General features: G+C 39.3%; 1 protein-coding gene and 1 long non-coding RNA gene across 3 annotated transcripts in view; both read right to left on the bottom strand.

The window, feature by feature from the left end:
* The window catches only part of map2k5 (mitogen-activated protein kinase kinase 5), a 57947-nt gene that overhangs the window by 11974 nt on the left and 28638 nt on the right, over positions 1-17335 (bottom strand). For both annotated transcript variants that reach the window (XR_004790467.2, XM_035628036.2), the window contains exons 18-21: positions 17046-17072; positions 16674-16706; positions 10980-11041; positions 9514-9559 (exon numbers count right to left, since the gene is read on the bottom strand). Coding sequence is in view for 1 of the 2 variants with exons in the window: in XM_035628036.2 (XP_035483929.2) it covers positions 9514-9559; positions 10980-11041; positions 16674-16706; positions 17046-17072 (168 nt within the window). In the remaining variant the exon portion in view is untranslated. The remainder of the gene's footprint in view (positions 1-9513; positions 9560-10979; positions 11042-16673; positions 16707-17045; positions 17073-17335) is intronic.
* LOC118302141 lies at positions 3690-9503 on the bottom strand. The gene is made up of 2 exons (XR_004790468.2): positions 7669-9503; positions 3690-6247 (listed from the first exon to the last, which is right to left on the bottom strand). It is a non-coding gene; the product is annotated as an uncharacterized LOC118302141 (long non-coding RNA).

Here is a 17335-nt window from a genome sequence, read left to right as displayed (position 1 = left end):
TGTGAACTGACTCGGACAATCCCCTGTTGTGTTCGTCATTTGTGAAAGGCAAACTCCAATTTTCCGGACATTTTCATGTCTGAAAACAGCTTTAGATAGATTTACAGGAAATTTGGTTGAGACCTCGCAAGCAAATCTTATGAATATGAAAACCACATCTCACTGCAACACTGGCATTACTAGTTTGACTCACGTTTGACGTGGAAAGTGACTCCAAGGTGAGCAGTGCTGTTGTCAGCTGTTTCTTCTGGGGTCAGACAATATTAAATACCCCCAAGCAAAAGACCCAAACTGGTGCAGACAATGTAAGATTAGCAACAAAGTAGGACAGACCGAGAACTGACGGTCCACTTTTTTCCTCCAGAGATCATTCCTGTTTCTATTTGCGGTTGCACAGGAATATGTGCGAAACTGAAGATTGAGTATGTGGAATTAAATCACATGAAGGATGTATCATTTATAAAACCTAAAAAAAAAATCAATTAGCTTGACTACTGTTTGAGTTTTTCTTTGCTCACTTTTGACTGTGAACATTCTCTTACCACACACACGTGTAGTCTGGTGCAGCTGTATATTTTTAAAGGGAAATGGTTAAGCAATCCAGCGCGTTCTAATCCTGCACAAACTGTAGAGATTGTGAAGGACTGGGGGGGAGCCCCATCAATCCTGTTGTCCTTCTAATGGGCAGCAGGGGTTAACACAGTCTGAGGTTAATTACTCTCATATCAGTGCAAGTGTGTGTGTGTGTGTGTGTCAGTATGCGACGGGCGGAGTGGACGCTCCTGGGTGCCCCAATGTGCTGAATACTCATCTCATCAATCATTCTTCCTTGCCTCGGCAGAAAGGGAGTGATACAGAAATAAAGAAGGAAGTCCTGAGTGATGTTTTTAAAATCCAGCGCTCCACCCCTGCTCCAGAAATTAACCCTGGCAGGCAAGAGACCTCCGCTGGAATCTGACCTGGATGAAGGTGCATGTCTTGTCATACCACACTCACACACATTCAAGCATACATGTATACATACATGTCCAGACATTGTAGAAGCACAACATCTAATCTTTTGTCAGGCGCAAAGTCCCACTTGCTGAATATAATTAACAAGTTGATGACAGGGAGTGGGCAAAGTAAAGGCGTAGCACATTATACGATGTTGTTAGAATAAATATATGATCGTATTATTCTTAAATTTATAATTTGTTTTAGGCCTGATTTCTCTCACCATTTATCCGTCCATCTAACGTATAAGAAAGTACTGCTGCATGATTGAAAGTATATTTGTGAATTAGGCTTGAAAATGTGATAAAAAGGCGAAGGAAAAGGCAACTGAAAGAAATCATACAAGGGAGCTAGTAGGAGCTAGTGAAGCAAAACACTGTCCACTTTTAAGAGGTTATGTGTTCATGAGTGTCTGTAAACTGGCAGGATTACACAAAAATTACGCAGCCAATTTCCATGACATTTGGTGGAGGGGTGGGACATGACCCAAGGAAGAAGCAATTATAATTTTGGAGTGGATCTAGAGAAACCAGTGGGCTGTTTTTTAACAAGACGAGATGGGGCAATAGCCAGGGCAGAGGTATGTGCTCTCAGAGCGCTCTCCTACTTAGATCCTGTGAATGGTAGAAAGCTTCTACTAAATTGACCTTGAGATTATTTCCCAAACTATTTTCATATCCAAGATGAACCTTTAAGACAGCATGGACGAAAAAGTAGAAATAAATACATACTAAAAATCAAATATAAAAGTCCTAGCAGTGTTCAGAAAATCAAAGCATCTACAATTCCATGACAATTGGACAAAAGTCCAACATAAACATAATTTGTGAAGCAGAAATGCTTTTTTTCCTTATTCTTTGTTATTTTTATATATTTGTTTTCTCATGAAGCCATCACCCAAAATACAAGACAAGACCCACGAGGGGACAACTACTTTCGTCCACTATCTATGAGGAAAATCGCCTGTTACATTAAACACAAGTTTCCTCAAGAGTCGTGCCTTCACACAAACACATACAGGTGCACACACATGCTGATTTTGAACAAATTAAGTACACATCCTTTATCTCTCACAAACACACGCATATTAATAATAATTAAATGTCGGGCAATATTAGTTATGAAAGATGTAAGTGAAGAGTAATAAACACAGAGTGAATAACTAGTCCTTGTTAGGTGAGTGGAGGTATTCTGACTTTCAGCTGTAGTAGTATGTGGACAAAGGTGGAGACTGGGGGATGGACTCAAAGCTACATTAATCACCGTCTGGCCACATCAGAATGGGATAATCACCTGCTGCAACTGCTCTGCTCACACAGAAACGGTCTAAACCCAGGGGAAATTCTACCTAACTCTTTAATTGTTTGAAGCCTTTGAAGGGTCTGTTTAATCTAAGATTAATTTATGCAATGTTAAATAACACTATGTATGATTAATACCCTCAGAAGAAATTAAGAGCAGTTTGAGGCAATTATAACACGAGACTGGTCATCAACTCATTAGAATAATGTTGGGAGAAACACGTGTCAGCGTCCGTGTGTGAGAGAAAAGGAGGTAGATACAATAACTAGGGCTTTAAAGATTTACATGCAAATCCCTGACTCCCTCTGGAAACTGGTTGGCATTGGGCAGTGTGTGTATGAGTGAATACTTTGGTCAATATTAGCATATGGGGAAAGCAGAGACACTTCTTACAAAAGTGCTTCCCCTCCAAAACCAATTAACCAAGCTACTTTTAAAACTATCTTGTGGTTTGTGTGCGTAGTAGCAACAAGTGCACAGACTACTTTCTTGTCATGGAGAGCAGTGGGATCCAGGGTATAACAGGGTAAATAGATTTCCAGCAATATTTGTTTCAAGAGTAGCATGTGGCAGTAGACTAACAGAGGTATTAAGCATTGTCGGTCGGTCAATGGAAGGGAGGCGCCCTGACATTCCTCCTATTTATACTGGCCATGAAGGCTAACTATTCTATTTGTTGATGGCTGTTGTTTTATTGATTTTACTATCCTATGTTGTTGACATCAACCTGCCCGAAGGGACTAAAGATGGAAATTAGCCGTTGGCTATAATCTTGCATATTTACATGTATATGTTCATTTATATGTATTGTCCCTGTTTTCAATAAACAAACTCAAACTCAAACATTCTACGTCTCAAAGGAACCATAGAAAAATTAATTAATTGCCGTCTCATTATCATTTTACCTATAAACTCACGACTTCAATTTTTTCCAGACGCGATTCTACAACGTCTATTACTGTTTAATTTGACCAGAATTCAGACATTTTAATTTTCAAAATGACCTGACTGCAAAGCAGCAGTTCCATACTGTTATGCCACGATGTGTGAATGGGGTTCATGTCAATGAAAACCTGAGGGTGAAATGCGAAAACATTTGGAAACCAAAGTGTTGACAGAAAAGTTTGGGGAGGAGGAGACACTGGCGAGTTTGCACAAGTCCGATGACACACAAGAGGAACAACCCCAAAAAGCTGCAATGGTACATAAGCATGACTGTGAAAATCCTTTTTGCACTTGCAGCCATGTTAACATTAACACGCCTATTCCTCAGACACTAACATGCTTCTAAAGTTTCAGAGACGCACGATAACTGGAACTGCAAGACTTCACCCACCCACGCAAGCAATACACAAATCTCAAACGTTAATGACATCCTTTTCTGCCCAGGATTTTGTTCTTTTGTTTTTTAATTTTCAAATAATGCAGAATCAGCAAAATTGTGAATATCCCATGAAACCCAAACACAAAGATCAGCTCCATCACTGTTGAAGAATTAAGGAAGCTCGTACACTGCACAGATGGATAAATGTTTGGAACGATCTGCTACTTTATCAAAAATGAAAGATATGAGTCATCATAAGGACAATGTGTGTTACCTTGTCCCCAGTCCACTGAATGTCTGTTTCAACAAAGTGGTATCACCATGCCAGTAGGGGACATTATTTCCTTATGTCATCACTGGCTCAGCAGTATGCAAAAACACAAAGACAAACAAAGACAGAAAGAAAAGACTATAGGACTCAAAAAAATGGTGTAGAAGAGATAACATGGACATTAGACATTCTACCCATGTTGTTTGTCCTGATGAATGAATGGAAATCAATGGAAACATTAGGAGCAAGTGTGGATGGGGAGGGTCAGTGGTTCCAATGTGACATGGTTAATGACAGATATTAATATGGATTCCTATTAACTAGTCAGACATTTGTTGATAATAAACATCCACAGTTCAAGTGCAGTTCAAAACTGCGCGTGTGCGTGTTTGAGTCCTAACTAGATTTTAGGGACAGTCAGAGGAAGGAGGGGTTCCTTTGTGAAAAAAAAAACAAAAAAACAAGGGACTCATCTGGTGTCTCCAGGGTTGAAAGGGGGCGACATATTTGTGTGCGTGTCTATGTGTGCGTATGAATAGAGGGGCAGAATAGGAGGGCTGCATTGACAAGGGTGCTAAAAGGCTGTTTGAAGGCTGCTGGCTGGGGTGCGACGGATGGGGGAGGCGGGAGGGGGGAGGGAGAAAATGAAATGTCCATCAAATCACAATCAAAGAATATGAGGGTATATGGGGATCATCACTCTTGTTCTTCATTCAAGCACAAAAATGCACAAAGGCAAAAAAACAGGTACACAAATACGTAAGACAACGTGTTTGTTCTATAAATTAACAAATATGTAATGGGTCACTAACACTATATTCTCTGTCTCTCTTGTCCCAAAGCTTGGTAAATGAGCCAATAGGTGCTGCACACAGACCGGGCTTTGCATTGATGGAAAAGGGGGAGGAGAAAGACAGCCTGTTTAAAACCAAAAGCAAGAAACCCCAGACAGGATGGGTCATCACCAAATACCTGCCGCCAACGTCCTGGAAGCGGGCCAATGGAAAGTCTCCTCAACTGACCAACGTCATTAGCTTATGATGACAGGATAGGGTGTCCGCAATGAAAGATGCATCAGTATAAGGGGAGAAAAACCCACTCACTTTTCCTCTCTGATGGCTCATCATGTGATTCTTTACAAAAGAAGGCACTGAGAAAAAATGGGAGAACGATCTCTTACTGATACAAGAGAAGCATTGGGATGAATAAAGACAGACGGAGCTCGGTTAGAGATTTCTCATTGATTAATTAGCGACCAACAAACTGACAAACGGATTATGAGTCATGGTGTAAACCATCCAGGCTCCACTGGTGTCGAGGCTCTCGGGTGAGCTATCGAATAACGAGCCACTGATTTACTCGTCACACGCTGTGTCCATCACAATAAACTCGCAAGCAGAGCACAGTAATAAGACAATTTGTTATGCTAAAACATAACAAATATCGCATATAATGAGAAGTCCATTCAAATGCCTAATTTATTAAAAAAAAACTTAAAAGACCCCCTAACATCTAAAGGTGTAAAAAAAAAAGAAAAAAGGAAATAAAACTGCTGCATTGGAAAAAATAAAGTTTATAATGAGTCTCAACAAAAAAATAAAGACACATTGGTAAAGGTTTTATCTTTTATACTACATCTTACTCTTCTCCTTTTTCATCAGTGATACTGCATGCTGATGTAGTCACAGGTAGTTTTCAATGACGTCGGTGCCGTCTTGTTATCTTTTCGTCTCTCAAAAAAAAGGGTTGTTTGACGAACATATTCAGTCACAGTTTTTGTTAACAAATTCAACACTAGTTGTAACAGACTGCGTCAAGCTTCAGGGACAGAACCCATCAAGAGCAGGCATGCAATCAAACAGCAGCCCTTTAAAGAACGTCTAATGGGCTAAAATCCCAGTGACAATAACAGCATCAATAAAAGCTATACCAGTGATTAGAGAAACCACATGCTGAAACCTGATGAGCAAAACTAGAGCTACTAGTCGAGTTTGTATGGTCATAAAATAACATTATTTGCTCAGTGTGTATACTAGTGTGTTATTTCCCGCATTACCCACCAGGAGAAATGAGGTGGACAGATGAAAAACTGAGAGCAAATGGTAGCACTTTCTGTACAGCAGAGGAGGAAGAGGAGGAGGAGGAAAAAAAAGGAGCAGCAGCCAGGTGCATTAACATACAGATAGAATAGGTAAAGAGTTTTAATGTACTCGGGAGGCTGTGGGGAACGGGGAGGTAAGAATGAGAGGCGGGGAGGAAGGGAGAGAAAGACAATCAGTCGGGTGGTGCCACAGCGGCAGGCATCCATGACCTTATATTTTAGTTCATCGCGGGCAGAGGAAGAAATTAACGGCCTACAGGAGGACAAAAATATAGGTAAAGGAAAGGCGAGAGGGAGAGAACAGTGAAAATTTGAAAAAGAGCACAGAGGCCGCAATGAATATGAAAAAATTGGGGCAGAGTAGGAATGTGGAAGACAGTGCTGAGAATGCTTTGACGAGCCAAAGCCTTTTAAAAACTAGAAATAATTTAAAGCAGCGTGTAGTTGAAAAAGGATGCTATTTATATTTATGAAAAGAAAGCTAAGTTATAGTCACAACAAATACGAAGACAAGCAAGAAACAGCAAGAAAACCAGAATAACCACGTCGATACTTCCGACCTTGTTAGTGGACAAAACATCTTGTGCATCTGAGTAACAAATATGGTTTCTTGTTGACAAAGGTGGGATGTGTTTAGATGTTTTACTCATCACTGACGACAGAGTCATTCAGGTTACCAGCTGTTTCAGCTTGAATGCAAAGAAAATTGTCTAGACAATAGACGTTGGACTGTTCTTTTGGCTTTAATTCAAATTCAATCTAACCTAAATTGGCCCATTCTGCTTTATCAAATTTTATTTTTTTATGTTTTTATTTTTAATGTCATAAAAAGTCAAAGAGGAATTAAGAATAAAGCTCTTGAGAAAATGTTTACATTAGTTAACTCTTCATGCTGCCCTTACATAAAGTCTCATGAAGGTTTTCATGTGGAGTTTTCTGGTAAACAGAGTTTCTGTTTAGTTTCAGTCTTATTCAACAAAATGCATTTTTTATTTCATTTCTATTTTTGAGGTCTAACAAATGCGATGAAAACAGTTCCTCCTCCACAAAAAATTGCAAAGTTATTATTTTCAAGTATTAAAAATACACAATTGTTTAATTGATTGAGTCCTGGCTAAGTATCGTCTTCTTTCCTGCCTTTGTCGGTGCATTTCACCTGAGTGCTACTGTGTGTCCTGCACAACATATAAAGCAAGGACTTAATTTGTGAATTCAAACAAACTTTGTCTGTGTCAGTTTGAAGGCGATTACAGAATTATATAAAACAGAAAAACAATACTGCAGTGTAGACTAGTAGAAAATGACTGGAATTACAGGAGGTCCTGGATTAAACATATGAACATTGTGGAGGATAAATTTACTATTCATTGGCAAAGGTCTTATATTGTCTGATAAGTATTGGAAACTTTCCAAAAGTGCTCGTAATTCAGCCTCCTCGAGTATTATTATATTAAGATTAGATGAGACGTTTCTTTATTCATCACACAATGGGGAAATACGGATGTCACAGCAGCATAATAAAAAAAAGTATATTGAAGGTATATATTTGTTGAAGGTAGGAGTACAAAAGCACTCTAGTCAATTTGTTAGCTATGCACTCAGCCAAACCAAAGGTCTTTATATACATCGAAAAATGAGAAATACTACAAATATTTGCAGTAAAACTATTCATACCAACAGTGATACGAATTTTAGGATGTCAGCGAGACAGTTTGAGTTCCTGCTGGAGGCCCAGGATCATAACGGGATCCTATTGACCCAGAGCGGAGTCCGGCAGCATGTCTGGAGGTAAACTAGTCCTGTGTACAGTGACTGGTTGACGCCTCTATCTGCAGTGCGAAAACACATGCGAAAAATTGACCTCCAAAAAATAACATTCTTTTTCCTCTTAATATTCTCCTTCTATGTGGAACAGTCAAAGTGTCATTCAATACAAACTTCTTCAAATATACACATCAAATTGATCTTCACATTGCAAACAGCACAAGCTGAACTTCCTCAAAAGTAGTAGTGCTTGGTCTCTCCCTGACGAGAAACACTATTTGTCTGGAGGCAAGAATTCCCAATGAGTGTCTTGACAACATTCCCCTTCACTCGTTTCTGGTGTGAGACTGAGAACATACAATCTGTTAGCAGCTCTGCCTTTACACTCTCCAGCCCTCCAGCCCCACAACACAAACCTTCACCCGTCCCCTCTCTGTGGAATCAGCTGTCGCTGTCCTTGGTGCTGACACAGAAACCGGAGCATGTCGCAACTCTTAAAAGGCAGTTTGTGGAAACTGCTGTGGACGGATGTGCTAATGCTACAACGCTTAAACCACAAAAATCACCAAGCCCACACTGGGAGGTTTTGCTACTCCTGACAGGAAGAGCTCGAACTTAAATCAACTGTAGCAGAGTGACAGAATCTATGGCTTTCACATTTGTATGTTCATGTGTACTTTTTTAGCACTTCTAGCAAGGAGATTTTTCAAAGGCTAATACGGCTAAGGAACAAAAATACAAATCGTTTTACACTTTAACAGTATTCCTAATGAGTATACCTAATTCATCTGTGCTTCAGATCCTTATATCTTAGAAACCGGACCTAAAGTAATGTCCCTGAAAGTATTTCATCAAGTGGCGGTATTATATTATCCTGATTCAATTCTACTTCGTGTAAAGAGAATTAAAGATCAAAGCAGTTGATCAAACACAACAGGCTTTGTGGAGGAATCACCAAATCAGCTATTAGCGTGGGTGAAATTCTTTGATGAAATATGCTATAACGTTAACTTGGTCTTCTTTGAACGCATTCATTCTCAAAACTTTTGGGGTAGTTCACCCATACAATTTTCTAATTAAAGGTGATTAATGTGCACACATAGTGTAAAGAATCCTTTAATGTTAAGTGATTTGTATAAGGCGTGAACTCTATGCAATCTTTTGGGTTTGAATGTTGTGACGCTAAATTGTACAGGCCACACACACACACACACACACACACACACACACACACACACACACACACACACACACACACACACACACACACACACACACACACACACACACACACACACACACACACACACACACACACACACACACACACTTTCCTTTTGTCCCTTGCTCAAATTTTCATTAGGCTATAAAACTTAATTTGATGAACCAGAGTTATTTGAGCTCAGCCTGATTCATTCAGTTTTGGCTCCAATGAAGTGAATTAAAGGAATTGTTGCTGAAGTGGGTCTCAATCCTACCTCAAGGTCTGTGGCTCACCTCTCTTTGACATCTTTCATTGGTAGCAAGAAGTTCATTACTGTTGTTTCCACACTGAAATGCTAACTTTGCTGGGGGTCCTTGATCCGCAACACCTCAATTATTGCCAAACACACAGCTGTATATTCAAAAAGCTACAGATAATAAAATTATGTTTAATTGAATTTTCATTGGAATGCACAGATATGATTCAGTTATTCAAAACTTATATTTTGTAGTCCTTGAAACTGTTTTATTGGAAGGCTTGGTTTAACTCACCATGAGGTTATTAGGGGCAGGCCTCTCTTTGGGTTGCCGCCGCATACTGAAAAAAGAGATACAAGTAGTTTATATCCAGTCACTATTGAAACCAGGGGCGGGCGATCTGGCCAAAAGATCATATGACGATCTTTTGGGAAAGAATCACGATCCAGGATCTAAATCAAAATTTTTGCACCATGTAGGCTATCCAAAAACATCAAGTGAGGTAAACATCCCTCTCCATTTAAAAAATCGCTGTTACGGTATCCGCGTTCTGCAGAGCATTGCAGAAACTTCCCCACGATCTGTACAATACCTCTGATAATCTGATAATTTGCCAAATAATCTGCCAAAGCGACACTAATTCAAACTGTTTCGAAGAGTCCAAGACACGTTTTTATTCTTTCATTTCATCACCGTGAATATTCAAGAGGGGATTGAAACAAAAAAATTCATTCCACACAAACTGAAAAGAGTTTCACAGACAATAAACATATCAGTCTAAGAACACAGTGCATTTATTTCAAATTAAATTATTGAATTTCAATTAGTATTTCCTATTATTTTCCTATTAGTCAGAATAGAAAAAAAGGGACTGCATTTACCACATTGGTGCAGTGGGTTTATTGTGTGTATGTTTCTGGGAGTGTCCTCCACTGTGTATACACAATTTGTCAAAAAGCACCCTACATTGGGGACTTTGAGGAAAAGTCACGCAGTTAGTCATGTAACTGGTTTGTGTGTTGCAATGAATGGGCCATGACCCTCTAAGAATAGCTTGGGAGAACATGTGCTAGTCCTGCACCAACACAGGGCAGGTCACCTGTACCTCAGTCTTTCCTGAGAGAGAGGGGTCTGGTTAAGTAAATAAAGCAGGCATGGGGGTTAAACAACAGCTGGTAATAACCAGCTAGAGAGTTCTGAACACACATACACTCACACACATACTGCTTGCATTTGATTTGTGTGTGTGTGTGTGTGTGTGTGTGTGTAGATGTTTGTGTAATTGTAAAGGTTACAAGAGGCTAATGAATCAGAGGCAAACCCAGGGTAAACAATGTTTTTGTCCTGTTGCATTAGATAATTCAATCACTCCTCTTAAAAAAAGAACAGCCTTTTTTATTCAATATCTGCAGCACCATTACACCCACAATGCATCGACACACAGGTAAATGCACTTTAATCCCATTGTATACCCTCATACTTTTTATTCGGCTACAATAATTTGGGCTCATAGCTCTGTGTTAAATGCAGCTTGTGGCCTTCGTAATTGTTCAGCCTGGCTCTGTGGGGCTCAGATGGTTGACTGTGGCAAACATATTAAGATAGCACAAGGTAGAAGCGCAAACAAATGCAGTACACAGCCAATGAACACTGAGCACAGATACAATTCCATTTTAAACTAGAGGGATTTCATTAAAATGATTCCAGCTTCTGTCTTTCTGAAATCAAAGCTTATTAAACTGTGAAAGGGACTGACTCACCATTGAGTGATGAAGTGAACAAACTTTTCACTGAACTGGTCGACGGGAAGAACTGGAGGATCCTGCAAAGACGAATGAAACAAACTTTTTACAACAGTGACATTTTAAGGAGGGAATTATTTATATGTATGAACAGGAATCATTTGTCAAAGGTTTCAATGTGATCTGATATATATTTTCTGTAAACAACAATCATTATGCCTCTTCATGGGCGGTATTTGTGGCCAGAGGAATTATGTTCTCAGTGTGTTAATCCATCTATAGAATTTGTTGGAAAGGTCACAGGTCAAGGTAACTGTGGTATCAAAAAACGTGTGAAGTGAAGACATTTTACATGCAAAAGGTCAAAGGTCTGGGATGTGTTGTTTCATAAACAGTGTTTCTTGTGCTGAAACAAACAGATTAGCGACTTTACTGTTAATAATGAATTTATATCTCACCCTTCTCAGCATTAAACAGAGTACAACACATATTATAGCTTTTTAAGATAAAACCAAACTGCTCAAAGTATAGCAAAATATCCAAGATTTCCCTTAATTAACAAAAATATATTAAGGGGGTGAATTGCGACAAGAACATTTTGTTTCACAATGATGACTGTATCTGCAAATTGCTGTCAAACGGAGGTGAGGTGTGTGTGTGTGTGTGTGTGTGTGTGTCTGTCTCAGGCTTGCTACACTTGTCAATGGAGGGTCTATGAACCATGTCATGTAGAACAGCTGTGCCAGACTGACCCTCACCTCATTACTCCATCCATCTCCCTCCTCTCAATCTGTTTCTTTCCCTACCTCTCACTGTCAGCATGATAACTTTTAATACTTATTTTTATCCTTGAGATCCTTGGAGACAAAATGCTGACCACTGCACAGCAATAGATGTATTCAATTAACATCTGTATTGTCTTTCTTTGTTTTGTGTCATTAAATTAAACTGAAGTATGAAATTGTGAGTGAAAATAATCTGGATAAGCATTCTCCTCTTTCTTCTCCTCTTTATTTATGTTTCTAGTGCTCAAGAACGTAAAATTAACATGTTTAATTTAAAAATAGACAGTTTTTTTCTTTACCATTAAGACAAAAGAATGAAACCATGGTACTAAGGAAGCATTTTTTATAAGGAGGCACAATCTATCTTTAATTGTTTTTTTAATTCAATATTAGCTAATATAAGCTTTCAAATAAGTTCATATATAAAAATGTGAAAATACACAGGCTAAAACCTCCTAGCTACTCGTTTGTTGCCGAACCACAGTGGTTCGGACCAATCAACGTCCTATGATTTATTGGCGATGACAGTGACAAGTGCCTGTTCGTTAACATTCATGGTTTTCCTAAAAATGTAAGCATTGATGCTGAATATTATTAGTATTTCTTTATTGAAAAAGAGAGCAAAAAATGGCACTTAAGGCTCTTCTCCATGGACAAAATGGTTTAGCTCTTCTCCCAACTGGCTTCAGTAACCATGATGGACGGTGATGGACAGATGGTTTATCCAATCACCTGCCAAGTGGTTTTTGAAAGTGCCTGCCTATTTCAGAACAGTTTCCTACAAAGCCTTCACAGATGGTTTGGTGTAGCAACCCATCTGGCAGGTCACATCTTCCTACATACAACACTGCTGAAATTAAATGTAATGTACTGCATGTCTGCCACACCAGCATGTGCACAAGACAGGGATGTTTACCTCAGATAGAAAAAGGTGTTACTTGAAAAGATCAGAAGTTGCCCAGTTGGTAAATAATAGGTGTCAAGTCCTACTTGATTTAGAATATGCACAGCAGTGACATACAATGATATATATAAAACAAAGATACAAACAAAAATAAAGACACTATTCATATATGAACAAAAATCATAGAGTCTGGGCCCCACAACCAGGCGTTTATTCAAATTCAGAGAATTACACCTCTTTACATCCGACGCCCTGCTGTGCCATTAAAAACACCTCTGGGCAGTTTTTCGCCATTCCTTAATGTTCTGATCGGCAGGTTCCCGCAAAGCATGATGCATGAAGCCATTTAAATTAACAAAGGAATGGGTTCCTTCTAATCTCACCACACTTCATAGTGCTGCGGCCGCTTGAATGAGCAATATATCATAGCACATGTACATACACTAACGTGCATGCACAAACAAATGCCCTTGAGCACTGCACACCACAAGCCTGAGTATATACTTCGTTTAGAGGGAGAGTACCAAATCATTTGCAACCACTGTGCTATGGTTGCACACACACACACACACACACACACACACACACACACACACACACACACACACACACACACACACACACACACACACACACACACACACACACACACACACACACACACACACACAGAGTGCAAAATGACTACACAACCAATTTATGTGTTGTGTTGGCTAAATCTGATACAAATTCTCTCTCTGCACTTTCCCCACATATTTGCATGCACATGCACCTTTCTACGCACACAGACACACATTTATGCATGTATTCATGTCTCCAGCTGAGAGGAACAGCGCTGCATCTTTGATGTGGCAGCGGGCGATGGCACAAAAGACAAGCAGGCTGATGAAAGTGGCTAGTCTGTGTGAATTATTCCGCTGGTTGTCAATATGCTCCACTACGAGACCGAAACACACACTACGAGTAAATATACATGTCATTGCCATGAAGCAATTATTAGGCAAAATTAGATCAGTAATTACAGGCTTGAAAATAAAGTGGGAGTTCTTTATTAGTGGTGCCACTTGCTATTCAACAAATAGAGGAGAGAGGCACATAAATGAGAGCGGACAGCAGGCAGATGGTAGGAACAACTAGAGGGAACTTCTCGCTCAAGACCTGAGCTGAAGAGGGTGAGTGTGTTTCTCTCTCATACACAAATACGTGCTGACATTAAAAGGATGCACTGGACCATTTTTGTTTTAAGTGCAGTTAAATACAATTACATGTGTTGTATGTGTGAATCTGGTCCAATAATACTGCATCATATTGGAAATCCATTATAGAGCTCAGCTGATATGGTGTCCTTTAATTTTCTCCAAATATTAATCCAAATCAGGAAAAACCTTAAAACATGATTCAAAATCTTTCTCCTATTCGCAGCTCCGGGTTTTGTTATCCTTTAACCAGATTCTGCGTCTTTGTGGACTGTCCTTGAATAAAAGCAATTCCTACATAGGCAATAAATATTGCTTTTGTTAAGTCAAGTAGTTTTTCTTTTGTGACATCCCCGTATTAATTCCAAACAATGCCCAGCGAAGAAAACTGTGGACAGTTTGTCCTGTGGATTGAATTGTATTTTTTAATCGATCCTCCTCTATGCTGGCTGAAACAGCAAAGCTAAATATCATTAAGTGAAAAAATAATTTTGTAACTCGGATGATCAGATGCTTTAAGGATCTTACCTGGTTAACTGTGACTACTCTTCTATTAAATTTTATCTTGATGTGATTATTTTCAAATAAAATTAGTTCAGAATTATTGTCAGACAACTGCCCCTCTGTGTCGTCAGCCTTTATATTTTAAATCTATTCAGGTTAAATCTTTCTACATTGTAATTGTTAAAATGAATATTCATCTCAACACCTATTGGACTTTGTGAGTCTCGTTAGTCTCAAATACTTATTTGCGTCTTTCTCAGCCACGTCCCAGTCTTTGTTTGTATGTGACACACAAGGGAACAAGAAAAAAAAGGGGCAGACGGTCACACTCCACCCCCAACCACACACATACCTCTAGCTACAGTAATATTAATGATCCGTTCTCAGGAGCCTATTTCTTATTCAGCCATTACAGCAACTTTCAAATCCCCAGTGGATAAGTCCCACACACACAACATCAAACATCACAATCAGAGAAAAATGAAAAGCATTTGGATCACATCAAAAATGCTTATGAAATGTCAGAGAGCCAGTTATAATTTACTGGCTCACACCTGCCACAATGTTGAAGTCAGGTGTGTATCACCCAATTAAATTGTTCAGTATGTGGGATCAGTGTTAGCTATTCATATTGTATACTTTTAAAAATAAAATTAAAGAAAATAAAAAGGCAAATCTACTGACTCCACGATGTGTTTATAAGTTGTGAACTGGCAGCAAACTGGAAAGACTAAGACAGAGCACTTCTCTGTTGATTCCGTTCCATTACAATAGCACCAACAACATGGGCTGATGGAACAAGGAAGGTTGGCTCCATCGGCAGCATCACCAGAAATCAAGATTCATCAGAACAGGCTTCATTTTCAAGTCTTCAACTGTCCAGTGTTGGTGAGTTTGACAGGAGTGAAGCCTGATGTGGTCTTTTACTGTTATAGCCCATCCACCTCAAAGTTTACTGTGACACACTGTTCTGACTTAATTCAAGACAATATTGCGTGAGGAGAAATTTCAAAAAACAAGCAAACTATCTCCTCTGACATCAACAATCATGCCACTAAGTCACTGAGATCACATGCCCCAATTCTGCTGTTTGATGTGAACATTAACCGAAGTGCCTGACCTTTACCTGCATGATTTTATGGCCTGCACTCCAGATACATGATTGCATGACCAGGCAGGTGTACAGTGGTTCCTAATAAAGTGATTAGAGTGCATGTTTTACTTCCTCAACCTTTACATTCTCTCCGAGCGACTTCATCTTTCCGAACAGCACTTCTCCTCTTGTCTATTCCTCTAAAGCATGGCATTAGCTAGGACAGTAAGGTGGTGCTGGCTTGCCAGGGACAAAAGAGTGTTCTCTCGCCTCAAGGGGAGACGGCAAAGGGCACAGGAAAAATAGTTTGAGTGATGCCTCTGTCTCGCTGACTAATGAACAGTTCAGCCCAGGTCAATCCATTACAACCAAAAGCATTTAATTATTAATTACGGCCAATCTATAGGCAGTTAAGGACAAGTGACATTGTATGTTTAATGTGTGATATGGCTGTATTGCGAGCGATGGGGGTGTAGGAGGGGCTGGTACGCATGTCAGCAGAGAACACAGGCAAAACAAGAGAGAGGAGGAGGAGGTGTACATCCATATCCAGAGACACAATCAAAATGTTGGACCACTCGAAAATTAAATGGAATAAAATAAATAAATAAAATGTTTTGTTTTTTTAAAAGCCATCTTTCTGACACAATTATTATTATTGGATGTGACGATGTTGAAAAAAAAACAAATTAACTAGTCAAAGATGAGTATAAATTTCATAAAATGGAAGTTGCTCTTTAAGTATGTATTTCAATCAATGCTAAGTGTATGTGGGGGGGGGGGAAACAAGAGGATTTCAAAATCAGACGTTACCTTTGCAAAATCAATGTAAAGGGGTGATAAATATACCAGAACCCAATCTTGTCATATATACGGCTGCAATGTGCCACTGGTCTGCGTATGAAAGATATACACCTGGTGCAGTCATTGTAATAATCCAGGCTAAACCAATTTTTGTCTGCTTTGATCTTCTCTTTGTAATTTACAGACTTCAGATCTATGTTTTGTGTGTGTGTGTGTGTGTGTTTGTGTCACTGGTGACAGGTCCAGCCTCTACAGTAATGTGTGTGTGCATATGTGTATTGCCTGAGGCAGTTGCACAGGGTGAAGGGTTGAGTGAATGGGGAGCAAAGCCGCCTGACTGGTTTGCTTCATTAGGAAACAAAATATAAGCTTTCCGGGCCATTAGGACTGACTTTAGATGCAAAAGCACATAAGACGACGACTCACCTCATCAACGATGCATTGCAGTAACTGTAGAGGCTGGAAGAGGAGAGACACAGGCAGATGAAAAAAAAAAACAAGCTAGCCTGGGTTTGAAATTTCTTTGTAATAGGGAAAATCGAGTGGGATAAAAGTATCTACTCAGATTAATCAAATGCAGCGAGCTCAGACGAAGCCATCCTTCACCTCCTGAATGTTTTTTATTATTCCATAATGGCACCTAATGTAATACCAGCAGTTTAAGCATGGTGTAATATTTCATTGCAGAAATGCAATTTGAGTGTTATTTTCAAATGAGAGAGCCAACCAAGAGTAACTGACTAAAGTGTGGGAGACCTGTTTTTTTCGTTCATTCCATTTCAACACAGTAAAACTTACCATCAAAGATCCTTGGTTTTTCTGAATCTGTAGGGCAAGACGGAGAAGAAGAGACGAGGCAATATGTAATTAGCACGTCATAATCAAGTCGATACCCTCGGACACATTATGATCACTAGGAGAAAATTATTGCTTTTCTGTTGGCAATTTGTGAGTATGCATTAACATCATTTACATAATGAAAACACACATTTTAATGACCTTGCTCTCATTTGTGGAGAATGGCGTGAAAGATCGACTCATGCTAATTTTCAGAGTAGTACTTTCCTGCCCTCCAGGTTATCTAGATG

The sequence above is a fragment of the Scophthalmus maximus genome, chromosome 4 (assembly GCF_022379125.1).
Source record: "Scophthalmus maximus strain ysfricsl-2021 chromosome 4, ASM2237912v1, whole genome shotgun sequence".
NCBI lineage: Eukaryota > Metazoa > Chordata > Actinopteri > Pleuronectiformes > Scophthalmidae > Scophthalmus > Scophthalmus maximus.
This window is presented reverse-complemented; position numbering and strand designations above follow the sequence as displayed.